The sequence below is a fragment of the Hoplias malabaricus genome, chromosome 11 (genome assembly GCF_029633855.1).
Source record: "Hoplias malabaricus isolate fHopMal1 chromosome 11, fHopMal1.hap1, whole genome shotgun sequence".
Taxonomy (NCBI): Eukaryota; Metazoa; Chordata; class Actinopteri; order Characiformes; family Erythrinidae; genus Hoplias; species Hoplias malabaricus.
The window spans coordinates 10,014,741-10,025,737 of NC_089810.1; the positions used below are offsets into that span (position 1 = coordinate 10,014,741).

The following is a 10,997-nucleotide window of genomic DNA, read 5'->3' on the forward strand; positions in this document are numbered from 1 at the left end:
CAGTGTACTTCACTTTTACAGAACTGTCCTGAAATCAAGAGTGTGTTTGTGTGTGTGTTTTCTTGGATTCCTATCCTCCTCCAAAAGTTACACAGTGCAGTTTCTGCAGGGCTGAGCCCAGAGTAGAGTAGAGAGAGAGAGAGAGAGCTTACCACAAATAGCAGCTGGATGAAGACTCACTGTAGCTGTTGGGTGTTTTATTACAGGTAAGACGTGTGGTAGGCAGAGGGTGTTTGAAAGCGAAGCATTGTGCTGCTGTGTGTGTGTGTGTTCAAGTAGGGATGACTATTTCCAACCACTGACTTGCATACTGATTTCTACACAATCACCTACTCCAAGTTTAAAGGTGCCGTCTGAAAGATTCCAGGTGATCTAGCAGAAATGAAATATACTATACACACTCAAGTGTTCATTAGTGTGCAGTCCCCTAAAGCTATAAGCCATTTTGTTTTCTTTTCAGACGTGCTGTCACTTTAATATATTAAAGTCCTCCTCTATTCAACAATAAAACCCTACAAATGGTTCTCTGTTAAGTATCACATATTTGCGTGGGTTTCCTCCGGGTGACTGTCCTTGAGGAGTGTGGTGTGTTCTCCCTGTGTCTGCGTGGGTTTCCTCCGCATGACTGTCTGTGAGGAGTGTGGTGTATTTCTCCCTGTGTCTGCGTGGGTTTCCTCCGGGTGACTGTCTGTGAGGAGTGTGGTGTGTTCTCTCTGTGTCTGCGTGGGTTTCCTCCGGGTGACTGTCCTTGAGGAGTGTGGTGTGTTCTCTCTGTGTCTGTGTGGGTTTTCTCCGGGTGATTGTCCTTGAGGAGTGGGGTGTGTTCTCCCTGTGTCTGCGTGGGTTTCCTCCGGGTGACTGTCCTTGAGGAGTGTGGTGTGTTCTCCCTGTGTCTGTGTGGGTTTTCTCTGGGTGATTGTCCTTGAGGAGTGTGGTGTGTTCTCCCTGTGTCTGCGTGGGTTTCCTCCGGGTGACTGTCCTTGAGGAGTGTGGTGTGTTCTCCTTGTGTCTGTGTGGGTTTTCTCCGGGAGATTTTCCTTGAGGAGTGTGGTGTGTTCTCCCTGTGTCTGCGTGGGTTTCCTCCGGGTGACTGTCCTTGAGGAGTGTGGTGTGTTCTCCCTGTGTCTGTGTGGGTTTTCTCTGGGTGATTGTCCTTGAGGAGTGTGGTGTGTTCTCCCTGTGTCTGCGTGGGGGGGGGGGGGGGGGGGGGGGGGCTAGACGGCAGTATGACATCATAATGATGAAATGACTGGCACTTGGCTCTTCTAGTGTCAAAGTCCTTGAATGGAAATGCACAATATTTCATTTAAACCATTGTTCAGGCCCCAATTCTGAGGTTTTCAGTATCTGCTTAAAAAATAAAAGAGAAATATATTTTACATATAAAACAGTGTTTTGTTTTCTCATGGGCTGTCATACTAATAAACAGTATGAGGTAGAAATGGCGGAGAGCTCTACAGGTGTGATCTGTTAAACATTAGCACTGTGACATGAGTGGGAGGAGCTCTACAGCAGCCATGGTGACCTTGGTGCTTTGTGTGGATTAAAATCTCTAGGTGGAGCAGGGTACATTCAAAAAGCCCTTATATCAACAGCAGGGCACTCAGTCTACGCTTTTACCATTGAGAGTCCTCCATTAACACGGAGTCATAGCCACTTCCTATTGGCTTACTGACAGTATAGAAGTATAAACTGTGGGCCAATCACAGCGCAGGAAGAAGGGGTGTCTGAATACGGGTGGGAAAAACAAAGCTTAAACACAGACCCCCTCTCTGCGCTGTGAGAACATGGCTCTCCCAAGTGGACGGAGCTGGACAGTGCAGCAGCCTTTACTCCTCCTTCCTCTCCTCCCTCTCTCTGTCTTTCTTCACTCGGAGCTCTCTTTAGAATCCTAGTTTATTTTGAGGCAGTGACTTTCACAGTTCAGTCGTGAGTATGAAGAGCCGTTTAGTGAGTTCTCTCCCTCTCTGTCTAACCCTAACTCCCCCTCTCTCTCTCCAGCCCAGGTCTTTGTCCCATGTTTGGTGTTGAGCTGTGGTTGGGGAGACGAGCTGAAGGAGAAAAGCTCTGTTCTCAAACATGTCTTTGAGTGGGAAGGACTCCTCTTCTCAGAAGGAACTGGTCGTGGTCACAGGTTAGTGGCAGGTTAAATTTAGCCTGATTGTTAGTGAACTGTGCCTAAACAGATATTTTCTCTGTGACGTCTACTACGGATACATCAACGGTAAACACACACTAATTTCACTAGTAGGTCTGTTATTGTAATACACCTACTTAGCCACCAGAGTGCGCTTATCCTGAAGCCAAAGCAGAGCGCTACTTCATTAGTCATGGCGACCTCTACTGGCCAAGCGGGTGAACAACAACAACAAACGGACACTTCGTCCCAGAGTGCAGTTTTTCAAGTTTTTGTGCTGACGTCACTGCTAAAATATCTATTTACATTGTATTCTTTGTATTTAACGGCTTATTTCTATTAGTGTAATTAAATAAAATCACCTCGTACAACTGTAATTTGTTTAGGGTTTGGACCTTTTCGACAACACCTGGTGAACGCAAGCTGGGAAGCAGCTAAGGTATTATTCTCTGCTCAGACGTTTTCTAATGTAGAGTTCTTGTTTTTATGTTTATATTTCATATTATCATTTTTCTGTAGGGATATTATTTATGAAAACAAATGCCACCACATTATATGCTACACGGCTGAATCTGAAATCAAGGGCATTAATCCAGAGTTTGTTTCCCTTGGCTCCCACTCCTCTGTGATTAGTTCTGCATTACACATACACTCCAACTCATCCCAAGTTTATTGAGTGTCACTCCATCTCTCCAGAGGGTGTATGTTCACTGCTCAAGAGCTCAAAGCAGCTACAGCTCAGTTTACGACACCCTGCACTTTCTTTTCTTTTAAATAGTTTTAATCATTTTTATCAAAGGTGCTCTATAAATAAAACTTGCCCTGCCTTGCCTAAGGAATAGAGGGTTTGCACTGCTCTAGTTCATGTGCAGCTGCTCCAGAGCGTCCCATGTGTGGAGTGTGGAGATTATATAAACTGTGTGTGCAGTTATACAGTCTGTATTGGACGTCTACAGGTTTGAACATATGTAGGTGCATTCAACAAAAAGGTCCAGCTTCATCCAGACAGTCAACACTGAAGTGAAACCTATAAACACAGCTCCATATGGCAGCTTTTACAGTAACACTATGGAATATTCTAAAACATATATGTCTCATATATATCTGATTAAGGCAGAATATTAACTATTTGACGTGTTTCTTGTAGGGTTTGAAAAGGGCCGGTCTTGGAGAGGGCACAGATATCGACATAGCAGAGATTCCTGTGAGTTACGCTAAAGCTCGGCAAGCTCTTGTTGAAATATGGCAGAGAATGAAACCAAAGGCAAGTTTACAAAAGTACCATTGTCCTGACAGAACTTAGACAAGGCCAGCGAAGATATTTCACATTTCTTGCATTCTGTCATCTTGCCAAGACATTTTCTGTGTCCATTGGGTCTGGTTTGGGAAATTTACTGAAGTGCTGTCTCCTAAGTGAGATTACAGTGGCGGTCAGTGTGGCAATCCTGAATGCAATCATCCCCCCACGGTGCTCAGATATATCTGTTTCACACAGATTCAGACTGAGATGCTGTGAACCCTGAGGAAAAAAGTACTGTATGAAGTTTCATTCATCACTTACGCCTTCTTCACAGCCCTGTTCAGGAGGGCCGCTTTCAGCACCCATTCCTTTAAATGATAATGAGCTGCTCCCTGTGAGGACAGCGAGCAGCAGGGTGACTGTGAGGAGTGTGGTGTGTTCTCTCTGTGTCTGCGTGGGTTTCCTCTGGGCGACTGTCTGTGAGGAGTGTGGTGTGTTCTCTCTGTGTCTGCGTGGGTTTCCTCTGGGCGACTGTCTGTGAGGAGTGTGGTGTGTTCTCTCTGTGTCTGCGTGGGTTTCCTCTGGGTGACTGTCTGTGAGGAGTGTGGTGTGTTCTCTCTGTGTCTGCGTGGGTTTCCTCTGGGTGACTGTCTGTGAGGAGTGTGGTGTGTTCTCTCTGTGTCTGCGTGGGTTTCCTCCGGGTGACTGTCTGTGAGGAGTGTGGTGTGTTCTCTCTGTGTCTGCGTGGGTTTCCTCTGGGTGACTGTCTGTGAGGAGTGTGGTGTGTTCTCTCTGTGTCTGCGTGGGTTTCCTCCGGGTGACTGTCTGTGAGGAGTGTGGTGTGTTCTCCCTGTGTCTGCGTGGGTTTCCTCTGGGTGCTCCGGTTTTCTCCCACAGTTCAAAAACACACGTTGGTAGGTGGATTGGCGACTCAAAACTGTCCATAGGTGTGAGTGAATGTGTGAGTGTGTGTGTTGCCCTGTGAAGGACTGGCGCCCCCTCCAGGGTGTGTTCCTGCCTTGCGCCCAATGATTCCAGGTAGGTTCTGGACCCACCGCAAGCCTGCACTGGATAGGCGCTTACAGACAATGAATGAATGAATTGTAATTGGTTTAAACCAATGAAAGGATTCAAGAATCGTCTCCTGACCACATGCCTTCCCTCTGATTAACAGGTTGCTGTCCACTTGGGCATAGCACCAGGAGCCAGATGCATCATTCTGGAACAGACCGCCAAGAACCACGGCTACAAGGACAGAGATGTGTGTGGCTCGTGTCCTGCCAATAATTGCTGCATTGAAGGAGGAGCCGAGTGGCTGGACTCCATTATAGACATGAGGTCACTTGCCAAGCACTTAAAAGGGCTCAGTCTGGATGTCATCTACTCTAGGGATGCTGGGAGGTTTGTACTTGCTACCATATTTACAAATGTGTCAGATGTATTATTTTCTCATAGATGACTTGTGAGGACAGAGTAGTAGCAGCAGCAGCAGTAAAGGTGTTACGTACGCGTCCAGCATCATTACCATATGGGGTCAGGGCAATAAAACTGGAGCGTAGAATGAAGTGCATTTGCTGCATGTGCTGTTTTGCAGGTACCTGTGTGAATTTGTTTATTACTGCTCCCTCCAATACGGGCAGAGGAGGGCAGTGTTCGTCCATGTGCCGGCCTCAGGCAGCCTGGCACGCTCAGACACTCTGGTGCCACAGCTCCAGATCATCGTCCAGACCTTGTTACACCAGCTGGACACGCAGCACCTGCGTGAAAACCAAACAGCACGAGCAGAAGAATGCACCACGAGCTGGGATTCCTCAGGGGCAATAAACAACGTTCACAAGGAAACACGAAGCCAAGATCCACACGAGTCTCATTCACTTTTTTAATTCAAAATTTTTAAGAAATAAAAAGAAAATACATGAAAATTCTTCAGATACACATTAAGCCAATGGCATGTAAAAAGTATACCATCTCAACTAGAGGTGAGGAGAAAATAAAATAAAAGGAGGAGGCCTCAGATACATCATTTACGAGAAGACAAGAATATACCAGCCAAGCCGTTTCACCAAATCAGACCCTACTCATCAGTTCAGTGACAGATATAGTTCTTTGCGAAAGGAGAAATGAAAAGCATTAACATCTGAACATGTCTCAGTACAGTAGAACAAGGCCCCTTAGACGTTTTTTTTATTTCTTGTTTTTATTTTTTCGGAATGCCAAGCAAATGAACAGTGCCTGGAAAACGACGCTTATAAAACCTCCAGATCATTATTGCAGTTAGAATGCATCCATGCATCTTCTCCAAACCTGAGGTTTCGCATTCTGTAGAAACACAATAAAATGAAATCATACGATACTCAAGAAATGAAAAGTCAAATCCGTTCGGTCGATCTACCTTCAGGTTCGCGAAGAACTGGCATTGAAACGAGCGCTATTTCTACTGTAAACGTATCTCTTTTATTTTACAATTCTAGTCATGTTAACTCTGGCATGACTACCCGTAATCTACTGGACATCGCTGTCCTATTTGTGTCTGTGTTTCTGTAGTACATCTGTAACCTACAGGTAACTAAGGAACCTTGGCAGCATTCAGTGAAAACTGACATTCACCTTGCAACAGGCCGACCCTTTTGTCCATTTCATTACAGAAACAAAACAAAAACAGAAATAAATATCACCAATCTCTATTTTTTTATTTTTCTCATTATAAAGACATCAAAAAATCTACATCACTACATCTACATGTGATACACTCCCATCCATTTACACACGCAACAACACAAGCACAAGGCCTTTTGAACAACTGATTTGGATTTCGTCTTGTGCCGCGCAGAACGCTATTCTTTTTTTTTTTTTTTCCCTCTCACGCTGTCCTCCAGCAAAACCTGATCTCCCGACCCGGTCTCCCTATCACCGGCCCCCTGTTTTCAGCCCTGGAAGTCCTCTTCCACAAGCTCAAGAGCGAAGTGCCACGGAGCAGACCTTCCAGGGTCGGTACGATTATGGGCCACGGAGTCCTTTTGTGTTCTTCACCACATTACTTTACTTTAGAGTGAATTTCAATGCTCTGATCCCCTTATATCCACTCTGTAGATTTTTCCGTAGAGACCCAAACCCTGCCCAGTGCTTTGGACAGCCAGCTGTGATGGAGAGGTATTAAACAAACCCAAAGAGTGAAGCAGCATATTGTGAGCAGCAGTAGAGAAGAGAGAGCGAGAGAGCGAGAGAGAAAGACACTAAACTACAATCCTGTCTCTGTCACACTCTCTGGAGAAGGATATAGTGAAGAGGGTTTCTTTAATGACGTTAGGCCCTTGGTGTGTGTGGTCACGTTAAAGAGAACAGAAGAAGAAATGATGGAGAATGATGTTGTAAGTCTAGGCAGCATTCAGAAACATGGTGAACTGAGAATGCCAGATCCTTCGGGCCTGGATTCCGGATTTCCGAAAGGATGTTAAAAGCGGTTAAGACCTCCCCTATACTGAAAATATCACTACATCTACAAGCAGGTGTAGCTAACACCTCAAGATCACGCAAAGGACTAGATTACATTATGATGGTTACAGGGGGATTTTCAGAACCCGGGTCCAGACCGTTCAAAATCTTTGGCTGGTCAAAGGGCGTTACGTGTGAGGGCTGAGGTGAAGGAATGACAAGGCGGCAGCACCGCAGCGCTAACACAGTGGTACTTCTTTAACAGCTGGAAGAGGGGTAGGTGTGATCAGTGCTACAAACACAGACTCAGAGTCACACGGCTATGACTGGCACACAGAGAAGGGGATGTGTTAGAGTGGGAGTTATCGGGAGACGTTACAGGAACAAAACTCCAGGTCACGAAGTCTGTCGGAGGAAGGAGAGCACAGATTGTGCGAAGTACACAGCCGCAGTCGCAGCCTTTTTTACATTTTTAAACCAGAGCATGTTTGGTCTTCACTCACTATCTGCTAGCAGTTCCGAGAGCACACTAAGTGCGTGAAGTACAGCGTGTTGTACACATGCCGATGTAGATTGCAACAAGTCTGAGATGTGAAATGAAAGGGTCCTTCCGATTAATGCCAAATAGTGGTTCTGTTGGCTTAAGCTTCATCTGTACCCAGATATCTGTCCCTTAAGAGTACTTCCCTGGCCAGGCTTTGGGAAATCGTCAGTTCTGTTTCAGTTGGAAATCAGTCAAAACCTTTGTAAAATGAAACCATGGAAGTCAAACCCTCAAAGCCAGGTGCATTAGGTGAGGATTCCTGGTTGTGGAAATCACTGTGTGTTTTGGAATGGAGAGAGGAGACTGGACACTGTCCCAAACGGCAGTGGATCTGTGTAATTTAGATTTCTGATATGCACGCATGGCCTTCTGAATGCACAAAGGTAAGATTAATCACTTTTAAAGCAGTCTACAAGGGGTTAAAATGGGTACAGACATGTAGTCCTCATGACTTGGTTCTGGCCTGATCACTTCAGTAGCCCTTTGAGTCGTATCACCGAAAAACATTTACAAAGCTGAGAGCACAACAGCGTTAAGGGAAAACGATAGGAAAATATCGAGAACAGAACACAAACCCGAGAACAGAACACAAACCCGAGAACAGAACACAAACCCGAGAACAGAACTAAAAGCCCGAGAACAGAACACAAACCCGAGAACAGAACACAAACCCGAGAACAGAACACAAACCCGAGAACAGAACTAAAAGCCCGAGAACAGAACACAAACCCGAGAACAGAACACAAACCCGAGAACAGAACTAAAAGCCCGAGAACAGAACACAAACCCGAGAACAGAACACAAACCCGAGAACAGAACTACAAGCCCGAAAACTGAACTACAAACCCGAGAACAGAACCAAAACCGAGAACAGAACACAAACCCGAGAACAGAACTACAAGCCCGAGAACAGAACACAAACCCGAGAACAGAACTAAAAGCCCGAGAACAGAACACAAGCCCGAGAACAGAACTACAAGCCCGAGAACAGAACTACAAGCCCGAGAACAGAACACAAACCCGAGAACAGAACACAAACCCGAGAACAGAACTACAAGCCCGAGAACAGAACACAAACCCGAGAACAGAACACAAACCCGAGAACAGAACTACAAGCCCGAGAACAGAACACAAACCCGAGAACAGAACTACAAGCCCGAGAACAGAACACAAACCCGAGAACAGAACTACAAGCCTGAGAACAGAACACAAACCCGGGAACAGAACTACAAGCCCGAGAACAGAACACAAACCCGAGAACAGAACACAAACTCGAGAACAGAACAAAAACCCGAGAACAGAACTACAAGCCCGAGAACAGAACACAAACCCGGGAACAGAACACAAACCCGAGAACAGAACTACAAGCCCGAGAACAGAACACAAACCCGAGAACAGAACACAAACCCGAGAACAGAACTACAAGCCCGAGAACAGAACACAAGCCCGAGAACAGAACACAAGCCCGAGAACGAAACCAAAACCGAGAACAGAACACAAACCCGAGAACAGAACCAAACCCGAGAACAGAACACAAACCCGAGAACAGAACTACAAGCCCGAGAACTGAACTAAAAGCCCGAGAACAGAACACAAACCCGAGAACAGAACACAAACCCGAGAACAGAACTACAAACCCGAGAACAGAACACAAACCCAGAGAACAGAACTAAAAGCCAGAGAACAGAACTAAAAGCCCGAGAACTGAACTAAAAGCCCAAGAACAGAACACAAACCCGAGAACAGAACACAAACCCGAGAACAGAACTACAAGCCCGAGAACAGAACACAAACCCGAGAACAGAACACAAACCCGAGCACAGAACACAAACCCGAGCACAGAACTAAAACCCGAGAACAGAACACAAACCCGAGAACAGAACACAAACCCGAGCACAGAACTAAAACCCGAGAACAGAACACAAACCCGAGAAGAGAACTACAAGCCCGAGAACAGAACTACAAACCCAACACAGAACACAAACCCGAGAACAGAACTAAAAGCCCGAGAACTGAACTAAAAGCCCGAGAACAGAACACAAACCCGAGAACAGAACACAAACCCGAGAACAGAACTACAAACCCGAGCACAGAACTAAAAGCCCGAGAACTGAACTAAAAGCCCGAGAACTGAACTAAAAGCCCGAGAACAGAACACAAACCCGAGAACAAAACTACAAGCCCGAGAACAGAACTACAAACCCGAGCACAGAACACAAACCCGAGCACAGAACACAAACCCGAGCACAGAACACAAACCCGAGCACAGAACTAAAACCCGAGAACAGAACACAAACCCGAGAACAGAACTACAAGCCCGAGAACTGAACTAAAAGCCCGAGAACAGAACTACAAACCTGAGAACAGAACTACAGGCCCGAGAACAGAACACAAACCCGAGAACAGAACTACAGGCCCGAGAACTGAACTACAAGCCCGAGAACTGAACTAAAAGCCCGAGAACAGAACTACAAACCTGAGAACAGAACTACAGGCCCGAGAACTGAACTACAAGCCCGAGAACTGAACTACAGGCCCGAGAACTGAACTACAAGCCCGAGAACAGAGCACAAACCCGAGAACAGAACTACAAGCCCGAGAACAGAACACAAACCCAAGAACAGAACTACAAGCCAGAGAACTGAACTACAAGCCCGAGAACAGAACTACAAACCCGAGAACAGAACACAAACCCGAGAACAGAACTACAAACCCGAGAACAGAACACAAACCCGAGAACAGAACTAAAACCAGAGAACAGAACACAAACCCGAGAACAGAACTACAAGCCCGAGAACTGAACTACAAACCCGAGAACTGAACTACAAGCCCGAGAACTGAACTACAAGCCCGAGAACAGAACTACAAACCCGAGAACAGAACTACAAGCCGGAGAACAGAACACAAACGCGAGAACAGAACTACAAGCCAGAGAACTGAACTACAAGCCCGAGAACAGAACTACAAACCCGAGAACAGAACACAAACCCGAGAACAGAACACAAACCCGAGAACAGAACTACAAACCCGAGAACTGAACTACAAGCCCGAGAACTGAACTACAAGCCAGAGAACTGAACTACAAGCCCGAGAACAGAACTACAAACCCGAGAACAGAACACAAACCCGAGAACAGAACTACAAACCCGAGAACAGAACACAAACCCGAGAACAGAACTAAAACCAGAGAACAGAACACAAACCCGAGAACAGAACTACAAGCCCGAGAACTGAACTACAAACCCGAGAACTGAACTACAAGCCCGAGAACTGAACTACAAGCCCGAGAACTGAACTACAAGCCCGAGAACTGAACTACAAGCCCGAGAACAGAACACAAACCCAGAGAACTGAACTACAAGCCCGAGAACAGAACTACAAGCCCGAGAACAGAACACAAACCCGAGAACAGAACACAAACCCGAGAACAGAACTACAAACCCGAGAACTGAACTACAAGCCCGAGAACAGAACAAAAGCTCGAGAACAGAACAAAAGCCCGAGAACAGAACAAAAACCCGAGAACACAACACAAACATAGTTCTTTGTGTTCTCCTTTAATGCTGTTGTGTTTTCAGCATGTGTTTGCTTTGTAACCACGGTTAAGAAATGACTCAAAGGGCCACCGTAGATAGTTGCAGTGG

The 10,997-nt window shown here is 46.1% G+C and overlaps 1 protein-coding gene across 4 annotated transcripts; it reads left to right on the forward strand.

Annotated features, from left to right (window-relative positions):
* Window positions 1-1,780: 1,780 nt before the first annotated feature.
* On the forward strand, window positions 1,781-6,332 carry pgpep1l (pyroglutamyl-peptidase I like). 4 transcript variants are annotated; one of them, XM_066684227.1, is made up of 6 exons: window positions 1,781-1,929; window positions 2,002-2,134; window positions 2,524-2,576; window positions 3,285-3,401; window positions 4,552-4,778; window positions 4,972-6,332. In XM_066684227.1, the coding sequence occupies exons 2-6, from the start codon at window positions 2,080-2,082 to the stop codon at window positions 5,258-5,260; spliced, it is 741 nt and encodes a 246-aa protein (XP_066540324.1). In that variant the 5' UTR covers window positions 1,781-1,929; window positions 2,002-2,079; the 3' UTR covers window positions 5,261-6,332. The 4 variants fall into 4 exon arrangements, with proteins under 4 accessions (XP_066540324.1, XP_066540327.1, XP_066540325.1 ...); XM_066684230.1 differs by having other exon boundaries at window positions 3,285-3,341; XM_066684228.1 differs by having other exon boundaries at window positions 2,007-2,134.
* The last annotated feature ends 4,665 nt before the right edge of the window (window positions 6,333-10,997 follow it).